The sequence below is a fragment of the Barbus barbus genome (genome assembly GCF_936440315.1).
Source record: "Barbus barbus genome assembly, chromosome: 49".
NCBI lineage: Eukaryota > Metazoa > Chordata > Actinopteri > Cypriniformes > Cyprinidae > Barbus > Barbus barbus.
In genome coordinates, this window is record NC_136727.1 from 10,406,593 (window position 1) to 10,427,825 (window position 21,233).

The following is a 21,233-nucleotide window of genomic DNA, read 5'->3' on the forward strand; positions in this document are numbered from 1 at the left end:
AGCTCTTTTTATTTTATCTTTGTTAATAAAAAATAACAACAAAGATGCAAATAAACAGTAGTTTAATCAAGAGCAGCGAGTGATTCCGTCTTTTCTTTTAATGTATAATTAACATTGAGACAGATCTATATTAAGACCTACTGTAAGGCATGGATCTAGAAACACATCAGATTTTTCCTCAACCATAAACTAAACGTTCATGTAAGACATAACAGATCATGTTTGTGTGAATCTTGCCAAGACATATTTTGCAGTAATGTACTTTATATGGAGATCACGGTTTGAAAATCATATTCACTTGTTTGGACTCATGTCATTGAGAATTCAATATAAATATTCACAAAGCTGGAATACTGCGCTTTGCAACAACAGACCTACAACTTGTGTTGAGAAGCAGCAGCAGTCATCCAGAAGTGAGCAGAGAAAAAAGGTACTCCTCTCAGAAAATGTACAAATAAAGATCATTTAGATATTTAATTCCTATTTGGAGCATTGGGATCGCTAGAAGAAGACTTAACGTTTCACTTTTTTTGCTCAAAATTAGACCGTATGCATTCCAACTCATTTTACCAGCATGGGTCACATATAAAGAAAACAGTACATCAATAGGCAAATGTACATCTATATTGTACATTTATGTATATCTTTACAGATATTGTTCTAATAAACAAACAAACTAATGAATGAATGAAATTTTACAAACAAATCTCTTATAAACATAAAAGTTGCCCGTGATGTCACTGCTCCTTCACACTGAAACAAACAAACAAATAACAACCCCGGGTGGAAGTGTGTTCTGAACTCTGAAATAATTATATCGTAATACCAGTAAGGCTCTTTGAAAAACACAACAACATTGGCTGAGATGTTTGCGGCATCACGCTAGACCGAGGACAAACTCCGACTACAACAACAAAATTATTTTGTGGTGGGCCTAAGTTAATAAGCATCAGGCATGACTCTGGCTCATAAATCTTCCCCACACATTTGACTTAACAAATACTTCACAGTCAGGCAGATACGGTGGGAATTGCTCACACTCACTAAATTATGAGCGGGAAGGGAGAGATATATGCAGAAATTGTGTGTGCGTGGAGCTCGGGAGTTTTCGCAGGCGGTTTGAAATGTGACTTGCAAGCCACGGGCGGCATTAATGTCCCTTCATCCTCGCTCGGGACTCTGCACCTTTATCCAAAGGCACTTTCTGTTCTCTCCGAACAAGTATTTGTGTCACGGCTTGGGATTTCAAAAGAAACGATATAGAACTGAACAAGCGTGCGATATTAACATACGCAAGTGGCATGAAATACGTTTTGAAGTGCATTCTGCAGCGCTGGGATTAATTAAGCATGTCACACACTAATCAGCTTTTTATTCAATTCGCAAATGATTTGCTCTACGTGAAGCATAGAGGACGTTTGGAGCATGCCATGCATGTTTATGAATTTCTTCTGTTCGGTTTCTCGACTTTAACAAAGCCAATTGAGCAGAAATTGCAAGGTACATGTACTCCTCAAGACCTGACATGAGTAGATTGAGAGGGAACGACCGGCAGGGAAGCTTATGAGCCAAAATTACAGGTGCTAAAAGCTGCATTTCTTCAGAGTCAGCAGTGCATGGAAATTTAGCAATGTTAAAAACAATTGAGGATTATTTTCCTGCAAAAATACATTAGGGATTGCTGCTTTAATGCAATGGTTTAATGTGTTTAGAAATGCTTTTACCTCAGTTTGAGCGTCCGTAAGAGTTGCAATTAGCATAACAGATTAATTGGCTCAGCGGGTCTGTTGAAACACACATTACGGCGCGTATCGAACAGCTGGCCTCTGAACCCGACCAGTTTGGGGGTGTTGTAGGTGTATTGACATCGCTAGTGGTCGCCATGGAAACTGGAGGATTCTGGTGGAGGCAGGTGAGCTTCAAAGGACTGATGTGGTTGTGATGAGAACAGACAGTCTTTGAATCACATTACACCGGAGACTGGGCGAGCAAACAAATGAACCTGACAAGGGCTTCAGCACCTCTTTGATCATTCTTATTGAAGGGGTGTGTGCGGGTGTACATTAACCACTGTTCACGCACAAAAACATCCAGATTGGTGCTCTCAAGGTACAATTTAAAAACGCAAATACAGGTGAGAAATAATAACCATATTCATGTTGAACAGAAATTGGGACAAGGTGGTGATGCAAGCAAGCAAAAATGTAAAATATATGCATTAGTACATTTCCAAATATACATATAGCATGTGCCCACATTCTCCACCACATTTCACTATTCATTTTCAATAGGAATTAAACAAAAAAATCTTCAAGAAATTATAAAATATAAGAGCCAAACCAACTCGCTCTAAAAAGAATGTTGATTTAAAGCAAAAAAAAAAAAAAAAAAAAGATTTCCCATTAAGCACTGCAAATGATATTGTATAATTGACTATTGTATAAAACTACGAATTTAAAAGTTGTTGATAATAAAAGCAATATTAAAATAATGTATTGTGTATAATGTATTGCATACAATAATATTTATTATAAATATTTATTTATTTATTTATTTTTAATAAAATAAATTAAGCATTTCTACAATTTATTATTTGAATATTACAATATAAAATAGTATATTAGGTTTTCATTACAAGTCAGTTCTTCTGAAGAAAATGAATGGCCTTTGTACATCCAAAAGGAAAAACAAGTTATATGTAATAATTTATAATAGTTATATCATATTAATAACCATAACAACAACAATAATAATAAATATAGCTGCAAGCAGCTATAACCGGGGTTCAAGCACTTAAGGTGGTCTTGGCCAACCTGGATGTATGGCTGACGATTAAACACATCCAAAATGGAGAATAGGCTCACAGACACACAACATACACACACACACACACACACACACACACACAAAGAGACATTAAATGATTTAACTAGTATGTTAATACTCTATAAGCATATTTACACACACCCACACATACACAGACATACATGCACACACATTTTTTGCAGATATATATATTTGAAATAAATGATAAGTGACAATAGTTATTGAAAGTCTTCTCTTTTTAAGAGTTTATTTGTCATTTTCAGGTTTTACTCTAATCATAATTTGGCATAATTGTAAAATACTGATAGCTACAGGGTTTCTGCAGGATTTCTAAGCACACATTTAAGACTTTTAAAGACCTTTTTTAAGACCTGCACAAATCAAATTAATACCATATAAGCGGGGTAGGGCAATGTCTATAGTACCATATTAAACCGTAAAACGACTGCCAAAAGTATTCAGATACAAGTTCACACAAAAACAAAAAGTTTTATAAAATGATAAACTTTACATTTAAGCCTTTAAACCATTTTTAAGAAAATGGATAAGTCAAAAGTATTAATTATATTGATTTTAACAATTATTATCAATAAATTATAATATAAATTAAATAACATGAATTAGGGGTGTACGAAATTGACAAAACAAATGTTATCTTGATATTTTCTGGGATTTTATCAATAACAATAATTAGACGATATTTTGCTGAGTGTGTTATTGTGCTGGTATCTTAAAGATTACCATGGACAGATGACTCCTGAATTGTTTTTATATTCTTCATATTCTGTATGGTCAGTTCACATCATTGAAGTTTTATGGGCATTTTTACCTTTAAGCCATTTTTTCTAAAAGTGTGCATCATCTTTTGAGTCAAATTCTTGCATTTGGGCTATTACCAAGCAAATGAAATCAGTATCAACAAAATGTATCTTTGCAATACATCTGAAGTGGTATTTAGATGTATTTACACATTGTTTAATGCAGCTCAGAAGGACATAGAATGCTAACCTGCAGTTAAAAATGCATAAATAATGTTTTCATATTTGAAACATATTGGCATTGAAAACTGATGTTTGAAATTATTTAAAAAAATGAAGATACTTTAAATGTGAAATTAAAACCGCCAGCAGGTGGCAGCAAGTCACTGTTAATAAGTGAGTCATTGCGATTGAACTGAATCGTTTAAAAGGTTGATTCATTCAGGAACGAAACACCTTCATGTTGCTCAGAGGCATAAAACAGTGCTGTGGCTGTGTTTGGAATTATTTTTGTTGTAGAAATAGAGCAAAAGCAGGAAATATGGTGTCTAAAACTTAAGTCTATTAATATTAACTTCTTGTTTATTGAACTGTTGAATAAAATCAAAATCACTTTTGTAATCATGCTGACTTTTGAAGAAAAGACTGGCACTCTTCGTGTGATATTAGCTATATGAAATGATATAAATATAGGCTATACATGTACATCTTAAATTATGTGATCATTCTAAATGTATTTTAATCGACTGAATCGTGCAGTGTAACCTGTTAACTGATTCATTCTCTGCCAACAGGTGTCGCGTTTGGCTGAAATATAACCTTCATAGCCATTTGAAGTTTAATCATCACATTCAGCCATATCCCAATCCTGGATTTTCCGTCTCCAAATTTAAAACCTCCAAATTTACAACTAAATTTAAGACTTTTTAAGAGCACACGGAAACCCTGTGATATGTCTGTATGAACAAAATGATAAACTTGGACTAAATGTGATTTCAAATGTTATAACAGTGATTTTATAATATCTAAGTATGAATCCATCAAACCTATGAACAGTACTATTTAAGTTAGTTCAGTGGTTCTCAAACCTCTCCATGAAGTACCCCCAGCACTGCACATTTTGTATGTCTCCCTATATCTGACACACCCACTTCAGGTCTTGCAGCCTCCACTAATGAGCTGATGAGTTGAATCAGGTGTGATAGACTGAGGAGACATAGGCTGTATCCGAAATCGCCCCCTACACCCTCAGCACTATTTGAGGGGACAGCCATTTTAAGTGGTGTTCGAAACCATAGTGGATGTTCTCGAGTGCAATCATTCAATGCACCACAAAAACGAGTGTACAACCGATGTACACTCAATGGCTAGAGAATCCCCAGAATGCACTGCGAGAGTCGCGTGCCGAGTCAATTCCCGCGTCTCACCAGAAGATGGCGCCCGCAGCTGAATCATCCATTCACTGATTTTAGAAGCACTCGTCCACGGCGTAATACAACACAGGTACAAATTAATTGTAAATTGACTATTAGAGTTTATACATAATTTCCGTGACAGAGTTCAAGATATATCCTTCAATCTTACTATTGGAGCTGCCCGTATCAAATGATTATTTAACAGCAAGCAAACTATGCAAAAGCGGCAGTCCTTCCGGTGCACTCAGTGTCCGAATTCACAAACTCGTTTTCATTCACTCCTTCAAGTGAACTGTATGAGTGGACTAATGTAGGGAATAGTGAATGAGGGTATAAGGGGCGATTTCGGATACAGCCATACAAAATATGCAGGGCTGGGGGTACTCCAGGACAGGTTTGAGAACCACTGAGTTAGTTGAATGAGCCCATTAGTGGTCTTCCGCTGCCATCTAGTGGTTATAAATTGCAATTTCTCATACAACACATTGTTTTTAACCTTTATAATTATTATAGTGTTATTTTTTGCCCAATCGCTCTTCAGATTTTGCATGCTTGTTTAGAATGAAATTATGCATCATTTTACACCGTTTTGCGAATTTGATGGCTTTCTTTTAGGATTCATAGGCCTTTGGGTACACTATGTAAAGAACATATTATAAAATGACCGATTTATAGTTGTGCGAATGCAAATGTTCAACTTTTTGTGATAATTATTGACCTAGAGAGGCAAAGTTGATCAGAATGAGAAGATCTATCGTATGATATGAAGATATAGTGTATATGTGAATATTATGAAAATTTTATTGCAATTTGAGGTAATTTACTATAGAAATACTGTTTTAGAGGCCGTTTTCACTGTTATAGCGCCACCTATGGTCCAATCTCCATGAAACTTTAAGAGTCATCTGACACATGTTTTCAACAAGTTTAGTAAAGTTTCGAGTTTTCGTTTAGGTTTTAAAGGCGTTTGAGTATATTTGGCCAAACCCCTTTTTTAATGATACCGTTACAGCTAACCAAAGGACAAAATTCAATATTTTTTTGATAATTATTGATCTAGAGAGTCCAGAGAATATTACTACAGTGGTTTGATCGAGATTGAGCGAAAAATCAGAGACTAGTTCGCAAAAGTAGGTTTTTAATATAATTGAGAATATTTCATGACAGTATTAGTCCCAGAGGCAAAATTGTTCAGAATCAGGAGATCTCATTTTGTTCACGAGTTATAGCCTTTTTCGTAAAATTGGCCCTCCGCTTTCGAACGTTTTGGCGCCAAATTGTGACAGTGAGTCAAAATTTTAACTTTTTTTTGATAATTATTGATATTAACTGTCCAGAGAATTTTTCTGAACTGGTTCGGTTCAGATTGGGCGAAAAACCTAGGACTAGTTTGCAAAAGTAGGTTTTGGACATAGCTCAATTTTGCGGAAAAACCGTCCCTCACAGCGCAAATCAGATTTTTTAGGTTTTTGATCGCCTTGACCCAAGGATTTCGATATGTAATTTTTTTGAGTCTACGACAAGCGGTTTAGGGGCTATGAGCGATATAGCAGTTTTGTTCGCTGTAGCGCCCCCCCATAGGCCGATTGGGGCGAGCCTTGGTATCTGACTAGAAGGCTGGACTACTACCATCTGACCAAGTTTCAGCTCTCTAGGCCTTACGGTTTGTTCTGCACGATCAGTTATATGGAAGAATAATAATAATAAAAAAAATCCTAACAGTTACAATAGGGTTTCAGCACTTCGTGCTTGAACCCCTAATAATAATAAATTAAACATTTATGTATTTATTATCCATGAAGAATAGCAAATTATATAATTGAATTAAAAACTGTAAAAAACATAAAGCCATTGATTAAAACTGTTGATTTTAAGTATAATAATAATAATAACAATAATAATATTGTATATTTATTTATTTTCCATGAAGAATTGCAAATTATATAATTGAATTAAAATCTATAAAAACATAAACCAATTGATTCAAAATGGTTGATTTTAAGTATAATAATAATAATAATTATTATTATTTTAGTATATTTATTTATTTTCCATGAAGAATTAAAAATGAAATAATTGAATTATAAACTGCAAAAACATAAAACCATTGATTTAAAATTAAAAGTATAAAAATAATGTATATTGACTAAGGTATTAAAGTGTTTACTGCAACTTTTAAAGCTAGAAATTTATTAAAAATCAGTTCTTCTGGAAGAAAATCCTTGGGATTTTTACATCTGGACCCCAACTGTTATGCTCTATAATCCTTTGTCACAAACTGTGACCAATCAGAATCAAGCATTTAATGAAGCACTGGTACAAAATAAAATATAAATCAAAGACTACAGACACATTGACAGTAGTCCTGCATGTTAATTTAATAGTTCACCCAAAAATGAACATCCTGTCACCACCAGAAGGGCAGGCATGGACCCGTTCCAGTCTACTGCTCCCACTCCTCAGGCCCACTTTACAAGACATAAAGTGTGTGTATGATGGGAGGGCTTCCCCCCACCCCTCCGCTGTCTTTGGGGGCTGCATTGGGAGGGGAGGATTCGGGTGAAGGTGCGTTTCGCTCCACCAGAGCGATTGCAAGTCAGAGCGCATTCTACCCACTGCTTCCTCTATTTTCTCACTCCCGTTTCCCTCTCTGACTCACATTCTCTCTCGTGCGGTGGGGACAGGATTGATCGCCCATGCTTCATTGCCCTGCAGCTGAACGCATGGTTGTAAGGCCATAGGATGGTACAGCAAACACATTCAGGCTGGAAAAAGGGATCATGCTGCGGAGGTCTGACACCGCTTGGATTACACCAGGAATAAATGTGTTGCGTCTCAGTACAGGTGAAGCTTGTTTAGTTTGACAGGACTCACCTGGGCTATCTTCACCTATTGCTATCAGTGTAAATGCCTGGACCTGAACTTATTTGTGGTTTACTCAGCTACTGAAGAATCAATATGTCACCATATACGTATATAAGTGCTGTTAAACTATTAATCGCAATTAATCACATCCAAAATGTAAGTTTTTGTTTACATAATATGAGTGTGTACTGTGTATATTTATTATATATATATACAGGGGTGCACATTAGATTTTTCAGCCTGGTTTTCATATGAGAACCTGGAGATTTGGTTTGGTCCTCACACGGCACCACGGCATGTAGTGTGACCCATAAAATATAACTATAATATATTATTGATATATTATTAATATAATAATACTTCGTTACAGTACTTAAGTATTTTTTGGGAGTATCTGTACTTTACATGAGTTTTTATATTTCAGCCAACTTTTATTATTACTCAGGGCTTAATTTGTGCCAACAAGCCGGATCCAGATCCGGCACCTCCGAAATCCGATCTGGCACCTCATTTTGTCAGATCCCCCTCCTCACGCACCAATGAAAGACGTTTGTGCTGACCTATAATGTGCATAATATGAAAAATCCTCTATAATGACTGCGCTTTCGGCACATCTACATTTGAAATAAAGAACCTGAGCATGCCAAAGACGCGACATGTGAACTGATCTGCTCTCACAAGACATAATGCACGGATCCACAGCCTATACACATGCGTTTTCTTTCTCAGCTTTTCACATTTACTTTAGAAAAAAATCTGGATACTGGCTAGGACGGCCATTTTTGCGTCATTTTGTGTGTATTTGTCCACTTAAACTCAACAACAAACTACGAAAAATAACTCAATATGATACTCGCTATAGGCGGCTTTGGATGTGTCTGTGAGCGCTCAGCCTTGAAACAGCCTCTGGAGCGCAAGTACTGATTAAGCAAGTGATAATTTTGACATCTGTCCTGAAATGCGAGCGAAAGTTTTGGATCGGTGTGCAGCAGCTCGTTGCAGACAGATGCGCTGATGTGAAGCTGCTTTGACAGAGTGAAAGAGAGAAGACGCGATCCAGCTGAAATACACATGCTGTTTTCAAATGACTTATTTAATCTGCTAGTTTGTGTTGATTTATTTACCCATACAGGGCTCTAGACTCATTCTTCCCACTGGTCGCACTTGTCTCAGTTTTTCGCACAAGCACATAATTTGGTCGCAATTATAATTTTTTTTGCTACAACATTTGATTAATCAATGCATGCTGATGAACTTTTATCATAGTTTATATTATAGTTATATGGTAACGAAAGCGTTCAACATTCAACCTGTTCTTTTTCATCAGTAGCCTATATTATTTGTGATTTAAATTTTGTGAACAGGAATTCCTTTTTTCGTGCGCTTTCACTTTCAAATTCACTTGGATCTTGGTGTCACGTTTTACAAGAAAAGATAATTGTCTGTTTTGCTTGTATCTATACACCTTTCACTTTTTAAGACTAAAACAAAGATGGATTCATTGTTATTCTTAATTAAAAAGCCCAACAACAATAAATCATTAGGTTACAATGACAAACTATCTTACATAACATTTATTAACAAAAAGGAATAAGACGAGGCATAGGACACATCACATGCTGTATTATTTACCGACTAATAGCCTAAATTACAGAATGTTTAGCAAACACTGAGGAATCAAATAAATAATAATATTAAAAAAATAGGAAAGCCTGACAGGACTTGCATGTTTGTTTTTTTTCTACAAGAATATCAACATGTTAACCTTCTCTGGTTTAAGAAGCGGTCTTTTACTTTAGTTTGAAAACCAAATTCTCCATTGTGCTCAGTCCGCTGAGCGCACCTTCGCAGGCTCTACACCTGAAGCACTCGCGCTGAAAGCACCCCTCTTCACGTGATCAGTGAAATCTGTCTCCTACAATGTGCCGTGGCCCTGTATGAAGCAGACGCTTTGGAGCAGCGCAGACCATGCACTCGTACAAGTGCGACCACGTCAAATTTTAACTCGCACATTCTCAAAATATGGTCGCAGTCTAGAGCCCTGCCATACTTGCTATACTGAATAAATGTTTGCAGGAATTTCCCTCATTATAAACTTGAAAGCTGCGGGGATGAGTAAAACTGTGATATATACACATTCCCCCACGAAATTCTAGACAGGATTAATTATAACTCTATTACAGATATTTGTAATATTTTTGTTGGCAAAACTGAGCAAAAACAGACAATATTGTGTTTAAAATATAAAAAAATATTAACTTCTTATTTACTGAACTGTTGCATAAAATCACATTTGCACTCGTTATAATCGGGACAAAAACAGCATTCGTGTGATATTTCTCTCGCTGCTTGTCTGATATCGCTTATCGTATGAAATAAATATGAGACAAAAACTCATACAGGAGTATTTTTGCCCCAATTTCTTGAATTTTAGGGCACAGCTGCATTTATGGAGTTGTTGCCCTGCATCATGTTTGTCAACAGTCAACTGTAAGATGACGTATAGGTCTGGGGGGCGGGGCCAGTGCTTTAATTGCATTATTTTAAATAACTAATTAATTAAGTTAACACGTTAAACTGACAGCCCTAATACACACACACACACACACACACACACGTGTATACAAAATATGTACAGTGAACACTGTATAATAAATGTGAATTAACCAATGATTCTTTTGTCCCTGGCAACCAATTTCCTATACAGCTGTACTAATTTGTATTAATTATATGCTAATTTGTACTAGCATTACTTTGTGGCAACTTCCATCCATCCATTCAGCCTTTCATCCATGCATTCATCCATCCATCCCTTTATCGCTTCATTCATTCATCCCTTTATTCATCCATCCATCCCTTCATTCATCCAACCATCTCTTCATTCATCCATTTATCTATCTATCATCCATCCATCCCTTTATCCATTCATTCATTCATCAATCCGTCCTTTTATCCATTCATTCATCTATTCATCCATCCATCTCTTTATCCATTCATTCATCCATCCATACATACATCCATGCCTTCATCCATTCATCCCATCATCTCTTCATTCATTCATCCCTTTATTCATCCATTCATCTCTTCATTTATCCATCCATCCATCCCTTTATCCATTCATTCATCCATCCATCCATCCATCCCTTCATCCATTCATCCCATCATCTCTTCATTCTTCCATCCATCCATTCATCCATTTATTCATCCATCCATCCATCCATCCATCCCTTCATTCATCCAACCATCTCTTCATTTATCCATTTATCCATCCATCCATCCATCCATCCATCCATCCATCCATCCATCCATCCATCCATCCCTTCATTCATTCATTCATCCATCCCTTTATCCATTCATTCATCCACCCATACATCCATCCATGCCTTCATCCATTCATCCCATCATCTCTTCATTCTTCCATCCATTCATCCATCCCTTCATTCATCCCTTCATTCGTTCACCCATTCCTTCATTCATCCATTCATCCCGTCATCCTTTCATTCATCTGTAAATCCATCCATTCATCCCTTCATATTTCAAAATAATGGAAACAAATTGCCTTGGCAAATAAAAAACTAAATTTAAGTATTAATATGACTAAACTAAAACAGAAATAAAAATAAAAATGACAAATGCACATAAAAATGACTAATATGACAAATGCACATAAAAACAAATGAAACAAACTTAACAAACAAACTAAAATTAAAATGTTTAAAAAGATGCCGCTTATTCCAGATCACAACCAGATCAGGAACCCCACCTCCCACCCCACATTTCTTTTATGCCATATATTTCATCATTTGCATGTAAGTGCTCATATGTGACCCTGGACCACAAAACAAGTCTTAAGTCGCTGGGGTATATTTGTAGCATTAGCCAAAAATATGTATGGGTCAAAATGATTGATTTTTCTTTTATGCCAAAAATCATTGGGATATTAAGTAAATATCATATTCCATGAAGATATTTTGTAAATTTCCTACTGTAAATATATCAAAACTTAATTTTTGATTAGTAATATGCATTGCTAAGAACTTCATTTGGATGACTTCAAAGGTGATTTTCTCAATATTCAGATACCTTCAGATTTCATATTTTCAAATAGTTGTATCTCAGCCAAATATTGTCATATCCTAACAAACCATACATCAATGGAAAGCTAATTTATGATGTTTATACATCTCAGTTAAACCCTTATGACTGGTTTTGTGGTCCAGGGTCACATATGTGTTATTTTATTACCTTTCTCACAGGTTGCTCCACCATAGCTGGGCAGACACAGGCATACGAAAGAGTTGATCTCATCAATGCAGGTGCCTCCATTCTGACATGGATTGGACTGACAATCATCAATATCTGTGAGAACAAACAAAGACAGAGAGATTATGAAATTCAGAAACAACGCATTTGGTTTTGCTTTTTTTTTTTTTAAAACCTTTTTAGTAGAGCTGAGAAAATACTGCAGAAAAGGCAAGAAAGTTGCGATTTTGTTTTCATTACTTTTCTATTTTCAAACTAACATATGTCCTAACATTGTTATATTTCCAATTACTGAGGTAAAATGTCTTGCTGGCGTTTCTGAAATGAACTACAATACTAGAACTAAAATCACTATAATAATGAGTTGGACCCTTTATACAAACACGTTTGTGCAAAAAAGAATTCGGACCAGCTGTGAATATCAAATCTTTGTGTTCACAGGGGGGAATTAGTCCTCTGCTTGTGTTGAAAATGTATTTGCTGAGCCTTTCTTCATGTTATTTCAAGAACTGACCATACAGCTATAGTTTAACCTATGTTGTTTCTCTCATGGTTTCTGTCATGATCAAATATTTTGGTATTTTAGTTTTCATCTTATAGAACAATGACTTGTTTTAGACACATTAGTGTGATTTCCACTAGTATAACTCAAATAAATTTCCAGGTTACCATACAAAGCACATTTTCATAAACATCACTGGCATATGTCCAGATATTTCCGCATGACAGCTGTGATGGTAAACTTGACATTTCGTAATGTCATTTTGCAAGGTAATGCACCATAAAAGTTAACTGTGAAAAAGCATTATGTGCAAAATACATTATGACTTGAGCATCAGCTTTTTATTAAAAATCTCCAGTCTCCAATCTTTTGAGGTTCATCTTGTGCAACTCAAATTTGTTTTTGGTGGCCCTACGCCAAATGTCATGTACTGTATCTTGTAGATTTTAATGACATAGTTTTATGTGATATATTTATATGGGTGGTGATGGCGCAGTGGATAAGACACATGCCTTTGGTGTGAGAGACCTGGGTTCGAATCCACTGTGAGACACCAATGTGTCCCTGAGGAAGACACTTAACCCCTAGTTGCTCCAGAGGCATGCGATCTCTGACATATATAGCAATTGTAAGTCGCTTAAAGCGTCAGCTAAATGAATAAATGTAAATGTAAATTTCTGATCTAAAATACAACATAAATAACTACAGTATTTATAAAACATAGAAAAATAAAAGTAAGGATTTATTTAAATTTACTGTGCAATACATACTTTAAAAACAACATCATATAATAAACATTAGAATACAATAACGTATAATAACTAAATAACTAAACAAAATAATAACTAACTAATAATAACTAACTAATAATAACTAACTGAAACAAAATTAAATTCATAAATTGACATGAAATACTGTTTTGAGTTATAATATATCCTTTATGTATGTAATTTTTATGCATTTATTAGGTTTTGGTATAAATATAATGAAATATATAAAATATACTAAAGATGCTTAAACAAACAAATAAATAAAAGAAACAAAATATTAAATTAAATATCTAAGCATATGTTTTAAATAAATAAATAAATAAACACAACAATAAATATAATTCATATGTAACATATATGAGAATAAAACTATGAAGTATATACTTCATAATAACTAAAACAAAAATAAATTAGTTTTGAGATAACATAGCTGTCAGGCTTGTGTCCCTGGGTCTTGTGTTTTGTTCCCCTTGTGCTCCCGTATGCCCATATTTAGTTAGTTCCTGTTCCTGCTCCCTGATTGTTTCCTATTTGATTCCAGGTGTGTCTCGTCTTCGCCTGATTAATTCAGCATTTATAGGCTGTGTCCAAATTCAGGGTCTGCATCCTTCGGAGTACTCATTTGAAGGATGTTACGTCACAGCGCCGCGACGAAGGCTGTCCAAATTCGTAGGATCCTTCAAATGCGGCCCACAAATACGTCCTCCTTTTCCCCGAATTGGAAGGATGGGTGTGGTGGATCCTTTCCCGTCCTACCTATCCCATAATTCTTTTAAGGCAGAGCGTAATGGCGGACGAAGCGAGCGGTAGCGGAGTGGGAGAGGAGTTTCTCTGACAAAACAAGCTAAAGTTTATGCTTCGGCTCAATGAATTTGTAGGAGAAATTAGTAGAATACTTAAAAACAAATAAAAATAGGCTATAATGGCTTACCTGGATGTGACTGTCTTGTAGTCTGATATAAAAAACTCTTCGACAACGAGCAAAGAAAGTATTTATTTAATTGCTTTATTTCTTCCAAAAGAATTAAAATGAGGAGAATAACTCTTTGTTTGTCCATTTTCCTGCTTCTTGCTTGGCGCTGTCACGGTTGCTAGGCGACAGGATATGAGCAACGGGTAAGGGAGGGAACTGAAAGAAGGGTAGGCTGTCCAAATTCACAAACACCGACTTCCGGGTTTTGCGGACGTCGGAGGATCCCTCCTCCTTCAACCGGGTAGGAAGGATCCTAAGGAGGATGCAGACCCTGAATTTGGACACAGCCATAGTGTGTTTTGCCCCGTGTTTCCTGTCTGGTCTTGATTGTCACTCTTTGTCTCCTGCTCCAGTGTGTGGATGAATAAAGATTGTGTAATTGAAGAATCTCTGTGCTTCCTCGTTCCTTTCTCCAAGCGAAATCGTGACAGAAGACCGGACCTAAACAGAAAGTGAGCGGCCCCCTTTTGCTTCCGTGTCTTGGTTTAGTTTTTGAAAGTTTTTTGTTTTGTCCTGTGTTTTTCCTCCCCAAGGCATGGAAGCCACACAATTCGCCGCCCTAGCCTGCAGAGATTTCCCTTTCTTTGAGTATGCAGAGGAATTCTGCGGGCTCGCTGCGGCAACAGAGCTGGATGACGCCACCATCATTTCGCTGTTCTGGCTCAGGGACAACCAGCTCACCATCAGTCCAGCCTACAGTTCGTCAGTCAAGTCTTTCCAGCCCACCGGCTGTGGCTATCCCAAGCACTCAAGTACGCCGCCGTTCGTGGTGAAGTCAAGTCCGCTGCCTTCCGCGGCTCCGAAGTCATGCCCGCTGCCGTTCGCAGCTCACTCATGCCCGCTGCCGTCCGCGGCTCCGAAGTCATGCCCGACATACACCTCACATGTACCCCTAGGAATGTTGGTGGAGTATGAGGGGATGTCGTGGGCTCCAGCTCGAGAGCGCCCTCCAGTGCCCTCTCCTTGAAAGTGCGCTCCTGTGCAGGCTCCAGCCCCTGACCAGAGTCCAATGCAGGCTCCAGCCCCTGACCTGAGTCAAGCCATGTCCCCTAAAGCCATGTTTGAAAGCCTTGTCGTGTCCACAGGAACTATTCTAGTCGGTCTTGTCTTGTCTGTGGGGGTCCATCAGAAGCAAGCTGCTTCTCTTGTCATGGCCACGGAGGCCATTCCCAAGCCGCTTGCTTCTCCGGATGCCTCTATGGAAGCGGTTCCCGAGTTCACCCCCGAGTTCACCCCTGACTCCATGTCCAGCACAAGGAGTGCTGTTATGCTCCAGTCATGCCCTGTATGGTCCTCTGATTCCGAGCCTAGCCCAGTGAGGGCTCATGATCCTGTGGACAGCCCCGTGAGTCTCCCCGAGGATTTTTTTTTGGGGGGGGGGGGGGGGGGGGGGGGGTAGTATGGCTCCGGCTGTAGTGGCCTGGCCGAGGGACGACCGCCATGGCCTCCTGTTCTCCCTGCTCCGCCATGGTCGCCTGAGCTCCCTGCTCCACCATGGGTTCCGGAATGGGCGCCAACCTGGAGGCCGTCTGCCCTGTCTTTGTGTCCCTGGAGGCCTCCAGAGCGCCCTCCCCGTTGGATGTTGTACGGCGCGGGACGCGCCTTGCGGGAGGGGGGAGTACTGTCAGGCTTGTGTCCCTGTGTCTTGTGATTTGTTCCCCTTCTGCTCCCGTATGCCCATATTTAGTTCCTGCTCCCTGATTGTTTCCTATTTGATTCCAGGTGTGTCCCGTCTTCCCCTGATTTAGTTCATAATTTATAGTGTTGTTTTGCCCTGTGTTTCCTGTCTGGACTTGATTGTCACTCCTTGTCTCCTGTTCCAGTGCGTGGATGAATAAAGATTGTGTGACTGAAGAATCTCTGTGCTTCCTCGTTCCTTGCTCCAAGCGAAATCGTGACAATAGCATTTATGTATGCTTTTTTTTTTTACATATTTATTACAGTTTTTGATTAAATATTAATATATAAAATATACAAGAATAACAAACAAACAAATAAAGTTGTAAAGATTGTGGTTATAGAAACAAAATATTAAGTTAAATATTTAAGCACATGTTTTAAATACAAAAAATAAATCAACACAACAATATAATATTAATATATAACATCTGAGAATAAAACTAATTAAATCTCAATAACTAAAAAAACAAATGGAGATGAACTTAGTTTTGAGATTTAACATAGCTTTAATAATGCAGTAATTTATGTATGTATGCACTTGTGTTAAATGTTTTTCTAGCATAAGTATAATTAAATATATAATATCTAGTAAATAGGCTTAAATAAATAAACAAACTTTACTATTAGAAACATACTGTGGTTACTAAAATGTAGAAAACCCTGAAGAAATATAAAGATTACATTTTTGAGCAAGTTTTAAACAAATAAAATATACATTAAGACCCTCTAGCATTAAGCAGAAGAACCGTTTTTTTTATCTCTAAAACAATTTCCATTGTAAAAGCCTCTCAGACTCTCATCCTTGTATTTCCACACATCAACATAGCCACACATAAAATTAGACCTGGGTCAGCAGGGTGCATGCATAGACACACATACTCTATATCCAATAGCCCACCTGCCTGCAACCATTTCTTCTCCTCGTCCCGAGCTTGAGGGCAAAATCAATTAAGACACAGCTGGCAAACGAGAGCCTCTAGCCTACAAACCCTCTGAGTGTATCTCCTGGGCTCCAGAGAGGGCAAAGGCAGAGGGCTTCTGGATCATCTCCACTTTGCCTGGAGTATAAAACACCCATGCCTGGATTAATGAGGTTTTAGGTGCAGAGGAAACATGCTGGGATGAAAGCAGAGCGCCGCTGTATCAAAGCGACGCAGTGGTAGAATAATCACAGAGTCAAAGTGTCAGCGGACATCAAGCAGGGAAAGAGTTGGCACGTCTAGACTTAGATGGCCAATCCCAGGAATCACGAGAGTCATACTTCTCTCATTAATACATCCAAACAATGTACACCTTCACAGTAGAATGCAGGAGTCAATTTTTATGAGCCAATCATTATTTTTAGTGAATCAAAAATGTACAGTGCAACCAGTGTATTTTGATTACTGAGTAAATGATTCTCATGAGCAGTTCTTGTCAGTGAACTAAAAATAAACAGCAAGAATAGTGTAATTCAATTCCTAAACAAATTACTCTTACAAGCCGGTTCTTTTAAGTGAATCAAAAGCATTCAGTATACTACCTGTCTAATTCTTGAATTAATAAATGTTAAGAGCCAGTTCATTTCAGTAAATCAAGAATAAACAGCACAACCAGTATAATTTAATTCCCAAACAAATGACTATTATGAAGCGGATCTTTTCAGAGAATCATAAGTACACAGCACAACTTGTCTGATTCCTGAATGACTGACTCTTATGAGTGTTTCGATTTAGTGAATCAAACATAAACAGCACGACCGGTGTAATTCAGTTCCCAAACAAATGACTCTTATGAACCAGCCCGAGTGAATCAAAAACACACAGTGCAACCAGTATAGTCTGATTCCTGAATGAATGATTCTTATGAATGATCCTTTTTAGTTAATCAAACATTAACAGCATGACCAGTGTGACTCATTTCCCATATAAACGAATCTTATGAACCAGTTTGAGTGAATCAAAAACACATAGCACATCCAGTGATTCCTGAATGAATGATTCCTATGAGCAGTACTTTTGAGTGAACCAAACACACTTAAAAATAAATCAGACCGCTCTCACTTACTGAAATAATTTAATTTTTCCAGTTCAAGAATGAAATGTTATTTTTAGGTTACTATTAGTAAAACGTACTTTTAATAAACATATTTAAATGTATTTACAGATCTTTAATATTTTTTAATGGTCTGTAATATGAAATTCTGCAAAAATTAATATTCAAAAAAAAAAAAGGAATTATTAGTAGTTCTGCAGCCTTAATTTAAATTTAAACTACTAAAAGAATTGTTAATGGAACTTTTAAGCAACCAGAAACAAGGAATCAGAATCATTAATTTACTCAAGATTCACATCCCACTGATTTGCAAATCACATCAATGCAATAACTGCTCACCTAAAATAATCACAACTGGCCTGGAAATTGATAATACTGGTTCAAAGTAAATTACTCGAGTCCAAAATGAACTACAAATGGTACAGTAAACTGAGTAAGCACCAAATGGGCCACTGGGATGCGCACACTATATGCTTCATGCTCGAATGGCTCCTCCAGACACACTTACCGACTGGCCATCCCGTCCTTCCTCTGGAGACCAATAGTATTTTGGCAGCAGCCTTAGTAAAACAAGTGTCGTGAGAGCTGGACGGACAGGAAGAGAGGCCACACGAGACAAACAGGGCCAATATTTTGTGCTGAAAACATTGTACAAAACAGCTGAGCATTAGTCAGTCAACCCTGTCCCTTCTGACATTGGCTTTTAAGCGTTTTCCGCAGCTTCCGAGAGCCAGAGGGAAGATGCTTAGTTTGGTGTTGACCAAATTTATGTTTTCAATTTCAGCAGCTGCTGGGGCATTTGTAAATGACGTGCCAAATAAAATGTAAACAGTCCTCCCTTCCCTTATAAATGAGACCTCAAATGCAATCAACTATTTCACGGCCAAATGATCCATCCAGCGCTTTTTCGTGGGATCAGAATCTAATAACGCTCCGAGAAGAGAAAGATCAATACCACAAAGCAAGGACTCTCTTCCACAACTTCTCTCGGATGATATTTTATCACGCCATGCTTCTGGCTTCAAATAATAATGATTGAAAATGTGAACGGATCTGACAGTGGCCGATTTGCAATGCTTCAGCTGTCTGAGACGCAGTACCCCTCTGTCCTCGGGTTGTTTGCACCTCCAAGCCTTTGCACAAAGCCATCAAAGTGCATTTCTTCTATCTTGTCCGTTATTACAGACATTTACTTGTTGGTTCCACTGCTTTGTGCCAACTCAGAAAGTACAGAATAGGAGGAGACAACTCTAAAATGGCTTGACAAAATGGAGTATTTCAATGTATCAGCATGTTCTACAAATGTTTATATAATTAATTTTACACTTTTCTGTTTGAAACAGGTTATATAACGAACCACCTAAAACAGTTTCATCAGCACTTAATGTGGCCTCTATGTAAACAAACCTCAGTATAGATTACATTATGTATATGTATTAGATAGATAGAATGATAGAATCACAGAATAATAGAATGATAGATAGAACCACAGAACGATATAGACACAGACAGACAGACAGACAGACAGACAGACAGACAGACAGACAGATAGATAGATAGATAGATAGATAGATAGATAGATAGATAGATAGATAGATAGATAGATAGATAGATAGATAGATAGATAGATAGATAGATAGATAGATAGATAGATAGATAGATAGATAGAACAACAGATAGAACGATAGCTAGAACTACAGGTACAATGTTAAAACAATAGATAGACAGATAGATAGAAAGACAGACAGACAGACAGAAACAGATAGATAGATAGACAGACAGACAGACAGATAGATAAAACAACATATTGCATGATAGAGTGATAGAACAAATGACAGAATGGTAGAACGACAGACAGAATGATAGAGCAATAGAATGCCAGAAGGATAGAAAGAACTATGGATGGATAAATTGATGGATAAAATTCCACAACAAAATAGAGTATATGAATGCATCAGTAATTTCTACTAATGTTTATATAATCCGTTTCAAACTTTTCTGCTTTAACCTTCCTCACAGGAAACTTTTTCCAAAGTGCTGTAATTCTCTTGAGGAGGAGGAGTTTAGGAGAGCCCTGAAGATGGATGACAATGACAAGACAACCCTGACATTTCCTCAAAGGATTAGAATCACTGCAGTCATCGGCAATGACATTCCATACAAGTGCATGAAATTCCAAGCTCTCCGAGACATTATTTTATTACTGTTTAACATTTGAAAGATAAATTACACTCTTTCAGAGAGGCATGTGTCCTGTTTCTGTTGATTGTCTTCATCGTAATTGCTTTGGCGGTGCGAGAATGGCTTTTTCAGCACGGAGAGCTTTATGGAGTGCGCCCGGGAGTGGGATAATCAGCAAACGGGAGCAGTTGATGAGGAAACAAAAATGAAACAATAATATATAAGCAAAAAAGGACACATCACTGCCAAGCCCTTGTAATCTTTTCCTCAAGTTACTATTACTGAGGCAGCAGTCTACAATAACACGCCTGTGGGAACAAACACTCCTTTCAGAACACTGATGAAACAGAGTCCTCAATTTGCGTCTCAGAAGAGCCTGTTGAGACGCTCCTAATAATGCTAACGTGATGGGTCCTGCAAATTGTCATGTTTTCAGCAGTTTCATTTCATTTCATCATAACTTTGGCTTTGCGTCAGGTTCAGGTTTGTGTATGCAATATTTTGTGATAAAAATGAATAAATAAATCTAAATGAAGTAATCATAAAATAAAAAGTGATCAAATATTTTGGTCAATTATTACAGTATTTGCTTGAAGGATAAATAAAAATAAATAAAAATTATTTAATAAATAAATAATAAATACAAGTAATTATTTGAAGATGGATTGAAGGGAAGGATTTCAATGCAATAATGTCAGTACAAATCACATCTGCCCAATGGGAGCCGGTCACCTGCTGGGAGCCGAGAGGTATAAATGACGACCAACATTCACATGCATCAATACCGCTCTGACATTTCTTCATTTAAAGGATCTCAGACCACTGACAGCGACTGCCATGCCAAAAGATTGATACATTCAGTTGCTTAAACCACATGGGTGTGCTTTAATCAATAGAAGCCATTCGGTTATTGATAGTTTTGAGACAAACATAGATGTCCATAGACGAGTAGGGTTTACTGCTGTT

The 21,233-nt window shown here is 37.2% G+C and overlaps 1 protein-coding gene across 1 annotated transcript in view; it reads right to left on the reverse strand.

The window, feature by feature from the left end:
• The window catches only part of LOC306867579 (neurocan core protein-like), a gene marked incomplete at both ends in the record, with an annotated part of 112,455 nt that overhangs the window by 23,034 nt on the left and 68,188 nt on the right, over window positions 1-21,233 (reverse strand). Inside the window, one exon of the mRNA XM_079413328.1 lies at window positions 12,110-12,223. Within this exon, the coding sequence (XP_079269454.1) occupies window positions 12,110-12,223 (114 nt within the window). The remainder of the gene's footprint in view (window positions 1-12,109; window positions 12,224-21,233) is intronic.